Raw genomic sequence first — 13,949 nt, forward strand, 5'->3', positions numbered from 1 at the left:
ACACATGCTATACAACATACTTGGCTGAGGCAACAATCTGGGCACTGAGGGATCCATTTTCAAAGTCAGTCTGAATAATCAGTATTTTAGTTCCAGGCGCAACAGAAAGAGAATTCCTGGGAGAAAACAACAGATGTCACAAGAATGGTTAAAAGGGTATTGTATTTCAGGCACAGAGTGGATCATCACACACAACAGTACGGTACCCAGACTTCAAATATCTGAAAGACCACCTCCTTCTCTATAGACCATCTCAGGTGCTGAGACTGGCAGAGGGGGTCCTCTTGGTAGGTTTGGGGTGGTGGTGGTAGCCTGGGAAAGGGCATTATCTGTGGCTGCCCCTAAGCTATGAACTCCCTCCCCACAGATGTGTGTCTGGTACCTTCATTCTACAGCTTCCAGACAATGCTGAAGACCCAACTCTTGTATATTTTTAGGCCCCACTTTTTATGACTATATGTTGTTTTTAATATTGTCACACACCACGGCACCTTAGGGTGAAGGGTGGGTGATAGATAATAAATAAATATCAACTTCCATCTATCCCAGCAATCTGAATCTATAACATAACCTTAAATGCTACCACAAGCCCATGCTTATTCTCTACCCATCTGTTTCACTCAAAAATTCTGTTACTGTCATCTTCAATGTGGTCTACAAACCAAGTGGACTGAGAAACGCAAGCCACTCACCGAATTTCTTTCAAAAAGGAATGTTCTGTGTCAAACTGTTGCAAGAAAAGAACTTTTGGAATGCCTACATTGTCCAATAGTTCTGTCTTCAAAGTCTCTGTGTCTGCCGCAGTCAAGAGTCTAGAGAAAGTTGTAACCTGAAACGTAAAGAAAAATACGAGATTTCTCTGTCAGAGATGTACAAAGCCTTTTAAGATTTTTGCACAACTGCACACAGCAAACCCTTTTGAAACAAAATGAAGCAATATGGCATGGTAGTCTAATGTCCAATAAAATTAAGGTTAGCCCCACCAGCACCACATACACTAAGGAGGCCCTTGAGTTGCTCTTAGGATCTGAGTGATGCTGACAGCAATCAAGAACCCAACATTTCTGTCAGAACAAATCCCAAAAACTTGGTCGTCAACTACTACACCTATTTGACAACAAAAATTCTATTAGATCATGATGGGAATGAAAATTAAATTAAAAGGGAGGCAGAGAGGGAAAAAGAAATGCAACTCCTGTTTGAAGGAAAAGGTATAATCTGCTGAGTAGCATTTAGATGCCTTACTTTTTACCCTGACAAGCAGTCTAGACGTTGCTAATTTATTGGACAGTCTTTCCACTGCCAAAGGAAGCACTAGGAAATCATTCCACCAACAAACATGGGCAAAACAGATCTTATTTGGATTCTCTAAATCTCTGGCCGCATATGAGACACCAAGAATGCTGGCATCTGAGTTGCCAAAAAAGCAAAATTAATTGTATCACCTGTCACTTGTATCTGCTGTTTGAACTTTTAATTTCAAAATGTTTCTAGCACATGGAACACCCATGGCGAAGCGGATAGCAAAATATTCACTGTTTTATATTGAATAAGATCAAATAAAACAATACAACTTGGTTTGCTGTTATGAGAGGCATCTAGAGTATGCTTTAGATTTGCATTCTCTCCTCCCTTCTCCTTCACACACAAGCCCAAGGCTTGCTGTAGCACATTCTCTTTACAAACCGTGTATCGCCATTACAGCTGAACTGGACCAGTAGCTACATTTTACCTTGCTGTAAATACTGCTTGATGGACAATTTAATGAAGGCAGGACTGGTAATGGCTGCTTCACTTTTACCCATGAGAAATATCTTAAACCTTTGTACAACCAGTAAAATATAGCTTAGACCAGACTTTTGACTTAACATTTTCTGACAATATAGAATAATGATCTCCAAGGTGAAGAGAAATGTATTTTCTGATCCATATGCTCCCATGTGTAGTCTAGAATTATTAAAGTTCTAATGCCATCTCAGGAGAGCAAAATTCCTAATGTATTAAAAAAAAGAACAAAGAAGTATTTCAGAACTCACCTCAATAAAGGTTGTGTGACCCCTAGACTCTGTCTCAAGGCAAGCACGAAGGAACTCTGCAAGCGAAGTGTGATGTTGCTGCTGAAAGTATACCTTGGCCAAGTCATCTGCCAGAAAGGAACCCAGCCGTGTATCACCAAGGCGGACTACAGAATCGGGCGTTGCACAGTTTAACAGGACCAACTTGGCTTCTTCTTGTACTTTTCGCATCAGTTCCTGAGGGGAAGCATCCATTTTCAGCTTCTCTGTCACCTGCAAGACAACTGAGGCACAGGTGTCAGGATGGTAGCCAACAAAGACATCAGAAGGGGTATATTTCTGCTGGCCCATAAAGTATTTTTCAGTTTCAGCTGCTGTGAAGCTGTCCACCCATTTCTTCAATTCTTCCACAGTGTCTCTTTGCCTCTTGTCCAACACAGTATTGATGTCTAGGTAGTGCTTTTCAAGCCTGTTGATCAACGGGATGGGGAAATGTTTGTAGACCACCTCTTTCTCCTCAATGACAATCAAACGGAACTTAGGGTGCACTCTGCATTTCACTCGATGGGTCCCCAAACCCAAGTCAACATACTTTTGACCAGCAAGTTGAACGTAATACTGATTGAGGGCATCATAGAGGCTTTCATACAGATTCTGCAGGTTGAGAAGAATGACCATCTGCCCTGTCTCCATACAGATCTTCACTCGGTTGATGTTTCTGCAGATCTGGGTGTATTCCTGGTCTTTGGGAAAACTGGAACCAAAAATAATTTCTGGCTGCTGTGTACCTTTGAAAAAAGCCTGCTGCAGGATCTGGAGGGCTGCATAATTTTCCGTCAACACCAGCAGGTAACGGCATTCACCATCCTCATAGTCACTGTAAATGTTCTGCTGAACTAGATCAATTGTACCAATGTCCTCACGGATGGCATCTCCTTTATCCGAGAACCTACACATAAAAATGTTCAAGGCCTCAACACCTTCTTTACCACTGAAATTACGGAGAACTATCTCTGCTAGTTCACGGGAAGCTGGTTCTCTTTTCAGTTTTTTGGTTAAAGCAAACACCATTTTTATGAGACTGTAATAATCACGCAACCCAAAGAACTCCTTGCCTTGGGTCTTGCAAATTTCCTCATAAGCACTTGCAAAGATGGGAAAGAAGCGGTCAACTTTGTGCAGGACGGAGCGTTCTGAAGAGCAGATACCCTTTGCGCTTTCTATGAGCTCCTTCTCGTTTGGTTCTCCACGGGATACAAAGATGCCTCGATTCATCTTAGCTGGATCCAGCGCCCAGTTAGAGATCCCAATGAAGCCAACTTTTTTATGAGGGAGTGGATCATCATCAACACAGCCATCTTCCAAGAGCGGGTGAAGGGTCTTTAGAGGCATTTTGGGGGAGTCTTCAGCCAAGCCAATTTCATCTAACACCACCACAGAGACATACTCCTTTAGGTTCTTTCCTTCTTGGAAGCGAGCACAATGCTTGAAAGTGTTGATGATTCCCTCAGGCGTAGAGTGTGGGCTGCACTGAAAGGACACCAAATGGATTTGCTTCAGTTCCTTATAAAGCTCAGTATATGCTGCTTGGCCTTGCATGGCATCAGCCACAATCGTTTTGGCAAGAGATTTGGAACTGCCAGGCTTGCCAATGAGAAACAAGGGGATTTTAAGTTCAATGCAGATAACCATCATAAAAACATTTTCCTTCAGTGCCAAGTTCTTGGCGATCGTTTCCCTCAGAGGTAGGTCACTCAAGAAAAGATCCTGAACTAAGCCAATTTCTTCGAGGATTCCCTTTTCATCATCATATGGCTCTGGAAGGATGGTGCTGATGACTCTGCGATACTCCTTTTTCCTTTCCAGGGAAGCATGGTAGCAAACACCCACTGCAAGAACCAAGGACCAAATGACTGGGTCTCGCTGGACAAAACCTTTAGCTGCCTTCCTCTCTGCAACTTGCTTCTCCAGATGTTTCATTAGTAGTTCACTGTGGCTGTGGAACCACTTGAAGACTTCCACGCAGCGTTCCACATCCCTGAGGCTGATAAAGCTGCATTCATCATTCCTTTGCCTCATATACGTCTGAGACTCAAAAAGCACATCTGTTATTAACTGGAGCTCAACATCAGACATTGGTATTGACCTAGTAAGTCTTTGCACAATCTGCTGTATATAGAGTTTTTCAGTAACGTTGTTCAACTGTCCGAAATCCCACACTAGAGGGATCATGCTAGGAGGGAGCGCATGGACACGGTATACCAGCTGCCTAAGAGGAATGGAGCCAAGCTTTTCCTTGGTCTCCTCTGCTTTGACACGGTAGCCTAAGCCAGCCGATTCCAAGCGCTGAATCATTTCCCCTGTATGCTTGCGATAAGGATTGCATGCAGCTATGATTTGCAGACCTGAGTTGTGGACCAAAGGCTGTCCTTCAACTGTGCGATCACACAAGACTTCCTTGATGCTGCTGACAGCTTCAGTGGTGTTGGCTTCATCAAAAAACAGGATGGTGTCAAACTGGTATTGTTGTTTATTGTCAATAGCAATGTCTTCTGCTTCCCTGACTTTGACATAGATTACATCTGCTGTGGTGCCTCCATGGACCTTGACAAGCTTCATGTTATCGGCATTGGCACCGCTCCTACGTAGTTCACACAGGAATTTTATTAGCCTGGTTTTTCCACAGCCAGTTTCTCCCATGAGGACAACAGGGATACCACACCTGAATCGCATTTCAATGGCAAGGATCTTTAGCATGTTGTCTGTTGTGAGCTCATACGTATCATCAGGATCAATTGGCCAGTGTATTCCTAAAACCATGCAAAGTTTCTCAATTTTGTCATGTCTGGGCAGTGCATCAAAATTAATGTTGAATGGAACTCTCTGAAGGCACAATCCCTGGTATAGCTGAGCTGTCATTACATTTCTCTTGATGACACTCCCATTCAAAGGATTGATGGCATCAATACCACCATTAGCACTGGGTTGGAGATGAAAGCCAATGAATGTCATAGATACAGAATCCGCATTGAAAAATATATATGGGTGGGGTTCTGACTCCCACTTCTTCCGAATACGAAATGGAGCAAGATCTTCTTCTGTGACTCCTTCCATGTCAAAAAACTGATTCCCAGGGCTTTCATCAGAAATGTTTAGAGATGGTGTAGCAAAATCCTTTGCCATTAAAATCATAAATGTGACCACGAAATTTTTGAAGCCATGTAAAGTGTCGTTGACAAAATCAGCATTACAGAACACCGATGTTTCACAATTTCTCAGTTGAAGGTTCAAAAACCAAGCAAAGTTTCTCAGTTCTGACCAGGAAGGATCTATCACTCCACAGTGGATCAGGAGCATCTGCAGGCACTCTGCTGGTGTCCCTTCAACAGAGCCTTTTTCATACTGGAATGTGTCAAGACAATCTCCTCTGCTAGATCTTCTCAAGTACTGGTAGGGTCTCTGAAAGGCTTCGCTACGGAACACTTCCTGATCTATACCTGGGTCTGAGCAATCATAGGACAGATTCCTCTGCATGTCCATTTCTAGGACTTCCTTGGGAGATCTGCAGGTTATTTTGGGGAACACATCCATGAAGTTGTACTTCAATCCTGAAAAATACTTAAAAAAAAAAAAAGAGAGAGAGAGAGAGAGAGAGAGAGAAAGAAGGGAAAGGTTATCCCAATATCACACATCTTGGTCACTCATACTATTTATTTATTTATTGGTTTTGGTAATTTTTCCACAGCTTTTAAACTTTTAAACTGACAAGTTAATACTGCTTCTCATTCATTCTATTTTCCTGGATAATTAAAAAAAATCAGTTATCTTAGCACACATACAATTTTAATATCAACATTCCATAAATACATGATTATGTTAGAAATCATTAAACTCATTAAAAATGGGAGCTTTGCAATAGGGTTTTTCAGTGGTGTACTAGCAAAGTACCATGTAAGAACCATGAACCTTGGTAAGTTGGATGTGATCAAAAATGAGATGGCAAGAATAAATACTGACATCCTGGGCGCCAGTGAACTAAAATGGACAGGAATGGGCGAATTCAGCTTGGATGACCATCAAATCTACTACTGTGGGCAAGAATCCCGTAAAAGAAATGGAGTGGCCCTCATAGTCAACAAAAGAGTGGCGAAAGCTGTACTGAGATACAATCTCAAAAATGATAGAATGATCTCGATACGAATCCAAGGCAGACCTTTTAACATCACAGTAATCAAAGTTTATGCACCAACTACTGGGGCTGAAGAAACTGAAATTGACCAATTCTATGAAGACTTACAACACCTTATAGAAATGACACCAAAGAAGGATGTTCTTCTCATTATAGGGGATTGGAATGCTAAAGTAGGGAATCAAGAGATAAAAGGAACAACTGGCAAGGGCCAGTTTGGAATTCAAAACGAAGCTGGGCAAAGGCTAATAGAGTTCTGCCAAGAGAACAAGCTGGTCATCACAAACACTCTTTTCCAACAACACAAGAGACGACTCTACACATGGACATCACCAGATAGGCAGCATCGAAATCAGATTGATTATATTCTCTGCAGCCAAAGATGGAGAAGCTCTATACAGTCAGCAAAAACAAGACCTGGAGCTGACTGTGGCTCAGATCATCAGCTTCTTATAGCAAAATTCAAGCTTAAACTGAAGAAAGTAGGAAAAACCACTGGGCCGGTAAGATACAATCTAAATCAAATCCCTTATGAATACACAGTGGAAGTGAGGAACAGGTTTAAGGATTTAGATTTGATGGACAGAGTGCCTGAAGAACTATGGATGGAGGCTCGTAACATTATACAGGAGGCAGCAACTAAAACCACCCCAACGAAAAGGAAATGCAAGAAAGCAAAGTGGCTGTCCAACAAGGCCTTACAAATAGCGGGGGAGAGAAGGCAAGCAAAATGCGAGGGAGATAGTGAAAGATACAGGAAATTGAATGCAGATTTCCAAAAAATAGCAAGGAGAGACAAGAAAGCCTTCTTAAATGAGCAATGCAAAGAAATAGAGGAAAACAATAGAATGGGGAAGAACTAGAGATCTGTTCAAGAAAATTGGAGATATGAAAGGAACATTTCGTACAAAGATTACCATAATAAAGGACAAAAGTGGTAAGGACCTAACAGAAGCAGAAAACATCAAGAAGAGGTGGCAAGAATACACAGAGGAATTATACCAGAAAGATATGGATGTCTCGTACACCCCAGGGTAGTGTGGTTGCTGACCTTGAGCCAGACATCCTAGAGAGTGAAGTCAAATGGGCATTAGAAAGCACTGCTAATAACAAGGCCAGTGGAAGTGATGATACTCCAGCTGAACTATTTAAAATTTTAAAAGATGATGCTGTTAAGGTGCTACACTCAATATGCCAGCAAATTTGGAAAACTCAGCAGTGGCCAGAGGATTGGAGAAGATCCCAATCCCAAAGAAGGGCAATGCCAAAGAATGCTCCAACTACCGCACAATTGCACTCATTTCACACATTAGCAAGGTTATGCTTAAAATTCTACAAGGCAGGCTTAAGCAGTATGTGGACTGAGAACTCCCAGAAGTGCAAGCTGGATTTCGAAGGGGCAGAGGAACCAGAGACCAAATTGCAAACATGCGCTGGATTATGGAGAAAGCTAGAGAGTTCCAGAAAGACATCTACTTCTGCTTCATTGACTCTGCAAAAGCCTTTGACTGTGTCAATCACAGCAAACTATGGCGAATTCTTAAAGAAATGGGAGTGCCTGATCACCTCATCTGTCTCCTGAGAAATCTCTATGTGGGACAAGAAGCTACAGTTAGAACTGGGTATGAAACAACTGATTGGTTCAAAATTGGGAAAGGAGTACGACAAGGATGTATATTGTCTCCCTGCTTATTTAACTTATATGCAGAATTCATCATGCGAAAGGCTGGACTGGATGAATCCCAAAATGGAATTAAGATTGACGGAAAAAATATCAACAACCTCAGATATGCAGATGACACAACCTTGATGGCAGAAAGTGAAGAGGAATTAAAGAACCTTTTAATGAGGGTGAAAGAGGAGAGCGCAAAATATGGTCTGAAGCTCAACATCAAAAAAACAAAGATCATGGCCACTGGGCCCATCACCTCCTGGCAAACAGAAGGGGAAGAAATGGAGGCAGTGAGAGATTTTACTTTCTTGGGCGCCATGATCACTGCAGATGGTGACAGCAGCCACGAAATGAAAAGACACCTGTTTCTTGGGAGAAAAGCAATGACAAACCTAGACAGCATCTTAAAAACCAGAGACATCACCTTGCCAACAAAGGTCCGTATAGTTAAAGCCATGGTTTTCCCAGTAGTGATGTATGGAAGTGAGAGCTGGACCATAAAGAAGGCTGACCGCCGAAGAATTGATGCTTTTGAATTATGGTGCTGGAGGAGACTCTTGAGGGTCCCATGGACTGCAAGAAGATCAAACGTATCCATTCTGAAGGAAATCAGCCCTGAGTGCTCACTGGAAGGACAGATTGTGAAGCTGAGGCTCCAATACTTTGGCCACCTCATGAGAAGAGAAGACCCCCTGGAAAAGACCCTGATGTTGGGAAAGATGGAGGGCATAAGGAGAAAGGGACGACAGAGGACAAGATGGTTGGACAGTGTTCTTGAAGCTACCAGCATGAGTTTGACCAAACTGCGGGAGGCAATGGAAGACAGGCGTGCCTGGCGTGCTCTGGTCCATGGGGTCACAAAGAGTCGGACACGACTAAATGACTAAACAACAACTAGCAATTAAGGACATAGTAGTTAAATACCCATAGGTACTTACAGATCTAGTTTGTTTTCTTGGTGATGAAGATGTTTGAAGAATTTCTATGACATACAAATGACACTGTTTCCGCAGCCAGAGTTTCCCATGTATATCTGCCAGGTACTGTAAAACTAAGAGCTTGAACAGAAATTCTGGAATTCCAGAATGAACCTAGGAAAATACAGAAATGTAGTACGTAATTTTAAAAAGAAAAATGAAATTTTCCTCCTCATTGAGTTGCTTGTTGGATTGATTTATTGGTTTGGCGTGACCCCCGCTAATTGATTTACGATCCACAATTAGCTCTTTATGCCCGGCGCGCTTCCTCCGAGCTGCGCCACTCAGCTCCGTCTCCAGTAGCTCTCCAGTCACGCCTCAGCAGAGTTAAACACAGCGGTGAAACTGTCACGTAGCTTCCACTTAGCTTCCGACAAACACACAGAGCCCGGTTTGTCTATTTATCAGTCCTTTATTCCGACATTCCCCAGGAAATCTCCTGGGCTCACAGCAGCCATGACAAACTGCCACCTCTTCCCTCAGAGAACCAGAGAGGAACAGAGCGTAACTCCTCCCAGACTCCTCCCAGCTTCTCCCAGCTTCGAAAACTGACGTCAGAATGCTGAGGCATCATGGGAACTTCTTAACCTGTTAAGTTCCAAACCCAACACCCCCTCTTGCCGAACCATTCTGACAAGACCTTTTTGAGTTCAACACCTTTCCCTTTGCCTTGTGCCCCTTCTCGGCATCTTTCCCAGGCACCTGTTGAACCCCTTCAACACTCCCAGAATCACACTGTGCGACACTTTTCCACGCACTCGTGACCTGATACCCTACTGACCCATTTGGGCCAGCAGTTGTGTCTTCTCCGTCAGATTCTTCCCCCTCTGACTTGACACCCTGTTTGTGAGCTTTCTCCATTACACTAACCGGAGATGAAGCCTCACACCTGGACACTCCTTTCACAACCTTTGGAGATGCCCAGACCTGCCCTGAACCCTGATCTTGGACCTGGTCCCCATCACCGGGTTCTGAACCCTGATCTTGGACCTGGTCCCCATCACCGGGATCAGCCTCTGGCTCCCTTTCCTCCTCAGAATCAGACAGACGTTCTGAGAGAAAAACAGAACCATCCCTGAGTCTTGAACACTCATCCTGTTCACAGAACTCAGCCTGCTTACAGACCAGCAGCTTGGTTTGATCACCCTCTGGGTATGGAAACTTCCACCCATTGGTTGCAGGATCATATCTACAGAAGATCATTTCCTGAACCTTTGGACCACCTGCCCCAAAGAGCTCAAAGGGCTCTTTGGCTACCCTCCCAAACCCGGGAAAACCATGTACCTGTGCACCCTTGCATGCCCTGCACCCTAGGGACCTCCCACATTTCCGGAGTTTGTACCCTTTTGTGCACCTGTGCAGCTTTTGCACATGACTGGGAACCTTAGCACACTGCGCCTGTGCTTTTCCAGCATTCCCACCACCCTCCAGAGGTGACTCCAGAACAAAGAGATTGTTCTGCCCCCTTTTCACGTTGGCCACTTGTTTCCCCCCTCTGAAAATGGATAACAAACAACAATTCAGACCCGGCACAACGTAGACCTCTAGCTCCTCCTGTAAAGGAGAAAAAAAACATGTTAGCCACAGCAGAAACCGACTTTCTCATTCCGTCTGCTAACATCACAGTTGTGTCCTGTTGAAACAGCCCTGCAGTTCCGCATTTCGCCAGCAGGCTCGCTTAGCAGGTGCTGACCAACAGCAGTATTCAACACCCAGCGTGTCACCGTGTCCTGGCTGGAGTTGTTCTTCACAGTTGCCATAGAAGCAGTGATAAGAAAACAACCCTCCCCAGCGTCTGAACCACGTCTTTCCCTTGCGTTCCCACGCTGGCCTCCTCTCCGAGACTGGTTCCCATGAGAACTCAGCTGGTTGACCTTGGGACCTTCCTGCCCAGCTGTCTCCGCTCTCCATGGGCAGCAACGACGAACTCCAGTGGAAAAACACTGCCCGGGGCTCCTCCCAGCTGGCCTCCTTCTCCTTCTTCCGGAAAAAGCACTCCTTGCCAGCTCCGCCCCCTCTGGCCTGGCTCCCACTGCGGCTTTCTGGGAACCTGCTTTGTTGACATTCCACTCCAGCACGCACAGTGGACAAGCCTTTACACTTGCCTTTGGAATCCTTCGCCCCCCCGATCTGCTCACTAGCACTCCTTGAGGCTAAAACATCAGGAACAGGGGCACCAGCCATCTCCAGGCTTTTCTCAATACTTCCCCAGGGCTCTGGCCTCCTGCTGAAGCTTCACAGCACATCCCAGGCAGCCCTTGCTGACTTTACGCCCTTGCCCAACTTCTTAGAGTGAGCTGTTCAAACGCAATGTCCTCCAAGACCTGGCTGCCTGCCATTGTCTTCCGTTCTCCCAAGGGGCCCCAAGCTGTACTCACAGATTACAAGCTCTTCCGGCACCCATCCGTGGAGAAACGATTTTCCAGCTGCTCTTCAGCTCCCAGCACTCAGCTCTCAGCACAGGCAAACCTCTGTGTCTTTCAGCTGCTCTGAGCTCCGCAGCTCTCCTTTGCCTCTTAACACCAGGCAAAAACTCCTGCCAGCGACTTCAAACGCATTCCGGCACTTCAAAGCGTTCCTGTGACACTTTTACGATCGGTGATTAAGGGTCCATAACCTGTTGGATTGATTTATTGGTTTGGCGTGACCCCCGCTAATTGATTTACGATCCACAATTAGCTCTTTATGCCCGGCGCGCTTCCTCCGAGCTGCGCCACTCAGCTCCGTCTCCAGTAGCTCTCCAGTCACGCCTCAGCAGAGTTAAACACAGCGGTGAAACTGTCACGTAGCTTCCACTTAGCTTCCGACAAACACACAGAGCCCGGTTTGTCTATTTATCAGTCCTTTATTCCGACATTCCCCAGGAAATCTCCTGGGCTCACAGCAGCCATGACAAACTGCCACCTCTTCCCTCAGAGAACCAGAGAGGAACAGAGCGTAACTCCTCCCAGACTCCTCCCAGCTTCTCCCAGCTTCGAAAACTGACGTCAGAATGCTGAGGCATCATGGGAACTTCTTAACCTGTTAAGTTCCAAACCCAACATTGCTTAGTTAAAAAAAAAACCCCAACCAACCAATAACAACCAACTTTATTAAGTGAGGGGTAGGGTAAGGAGACAAAGTTCTGCCAAAACCATGGTATACTCACTGAAGAAGTGATATCAAAATGAAATATCATAGGCTGTTTCTGGTACTTATGGTGCAGGAATGGGAGAAGAGACTTCAGCACTTTCCCTTCATCCACGTGGGGGTCTATCAACCTAATAGTTTTTAATGGCACTTCAGAGTGATGTAGTTTTGCTTCCATTTTCTCTTGCAGCCTCTTTACATAGAGAGATTTTCCTATTGTTAATAATAAAAACATATCTGAGTTATTAATGGGCACAGCAAGCACACGATGGATTGGTTTGAAACTGAGAGCACTAAATGGTCTGGGCTTCTGCTGAGCAACAAGTAGGAAGAATCTGGGTGAGGGAGAGAAACTGATCCAATAAACACTTGGATACAGTCTTCAGCTAGAGCTGTACTAACTGTTTATCCCAAAATGTACCAGTCACAGCTGCCGCCACCTGCACTGTAACCTCTGGTTTTCATCTTGGAATCATCTCTGTAAAAAGAGGTACTATTCCTTCCAACATTTATGTCTAAGCTTGGGACAAAAACACTAAACAGCGGGCTGAAATACTGTTCAAGTATAACTACTCTTTTAGACAGGCACTGAGCCTGCTGTTTAATGTGCCCCTTGCCCCTCATTATTCCTGTGCTGATCTTTCCAGTCACAAGCTGAAAGAGCATCACAGAAGGAAAAACAACAGACCATGTTTTATACCCTCAAGTTTTAGTCTACGCATTCTGAAACTTAGATGGAAAACTATATGTACTTAGTTCACTCACCTACTCCAGCTCTTTCAGAAGCTACAATCCCAACACACATTTGGTCCTTGAAGACAGAAGCCGATGAACTTTGTGTTGCTTTGTAATGATTCCCAAGGTAGCCCTGAATGTCCTTCAGGGGCTGCTGAGGGATCATGTGAACTTTGAACTGGCTGAAGACAGAAGGGACATAGCAGTGCTCTCTCTCACAGTTGCAGAGAATCACTAGCTTATAATCATCCTGATGCTTTAAGTGAAGACTCTGGAAAAGTTCCTCAGACCTGTAGCCAACATCATAGCTCAACTCATCTGCAAACAGCAAGGTGTAAATCTTTTCCCCCTTATAGCCTGAAGTGAGGCACCGCCTCAAAAACAGCGCCACTTGTTCATAGCTGGTTTGTGGTGTGCAGAGCAGGACTTCATCGTAAGAGGGTAGCATCTCCCCTGGACTGTTCATGTAGATGGCCAGTGCTGAAGCCAACACCTCAGAGCGAGGACAGAGAATGAGGTTAGGCCTGCCAGCATGAAGACCTTGTGGCAATTTTCGCATAACACTCTTCTTCTCCAGATCTGCCAGGGTGGCCAAGTAAATGCCAAGGGTTTCAATGTCCAGGCAGCCTGGAAGGAATGAGCCCATACTTCCCATGTACGACTCCCAGATGTACTCCAGTTGTACAGCCAACTCTTTCCCTCTTGCCACCGGCCCAAATAAATCGGCAAAATTCCTCTTTGCTTTTTTAGACTCTACTTGGCGGGAGATCTCCTGGACATCTTGCTTGCTGCAGTTGTGCTTTATAAATGACAGCATCGTTAAGGCAGCCTCACTGGGGCACTTTGAGCCAAGCTCCTTGCACAAGTATACAAACTGTTCTGCCATATAGTAGTTCAAATAATAGTACTGGGATCGCTTCTCCGACATAAACTGGTTCCACTTTTCCAGGAAACTCTCCATCTTTCGGCAAATGAGTGGCAGAACATCTGTGACGTCTCCATTTCCAATAAGGACAGAACTAGAATTTAAATTGAAATCCATGCTAAGGCAGAATTCATGGTTGGGTGAGCAATATACATCAGCGACCCAAGAGTGGAAAAGCATGTTTCCAGCAGAATGAAGGTCGATGAAAGACAGTGCAAGCCTCTGGACACTAGAAAATACCTGGGTGCAGAAGAAACACAGCAGAAGACAGAACAATGAATCTAAGTATCACAACACCAATGAATGT

The 13,949-nt window shown here is 44.6% G+C and overlaps 1 protein-coding gene across 3 annotated transcripts in view; it reads right to left on the bottom strand.

The window, feature by feature from the left end:
- The window catches only part of LOC308470357 (E3 ubiquitin-protein ligase RNF213-like), a 92,525-nt gene that overhangs the window by 34,860 nt on the left and 43,716 nt on the right, over window positions 1-13,949 (bottom strand). For all 3 annotated transcript variants that reach the window (XM_080993511.1, XM_080993510.1, XM_080993509.1), the window contains 6 exons: window positions 12,748-13,882; window positions 12,002-12,195; window positions 8,815-8,967; window positions 2,037-5,633; window positions 693-829; window positions 21-116 (listed from right to left, as the gene is read on the bottom strand). In XM_080993511.1, the coding sequence (XP_080849637.1) occupies window positions 21-116; window positions 693-829; window positions 2,037-5,633; window positions 8,815-8,967; window positions 12,002-12,195; window positions 12,748-13,882 (5,312 nt within the window). The remainder of the gene's footprint in view (window positions 1-20; window positions 117-692; window positions 830-2,036; window positions 5,634-8,814; window positions 8,968-12,001; window positions 12,196-12,747; window positions 13,883-13,949) is intronic.

The sequence above is a fragment of the Podarcis pityusensis genome, assembly GCF_964106645.2.
Source record: "Podarcis pityusensis genome assembly, chromosome: 2".
Lineage (NCBI taxonomy): Eukaryota > Metazoa > Chordata > Lepidosauria > Squamata > Lacertidae > Podarcis > Podarcis pityusensis.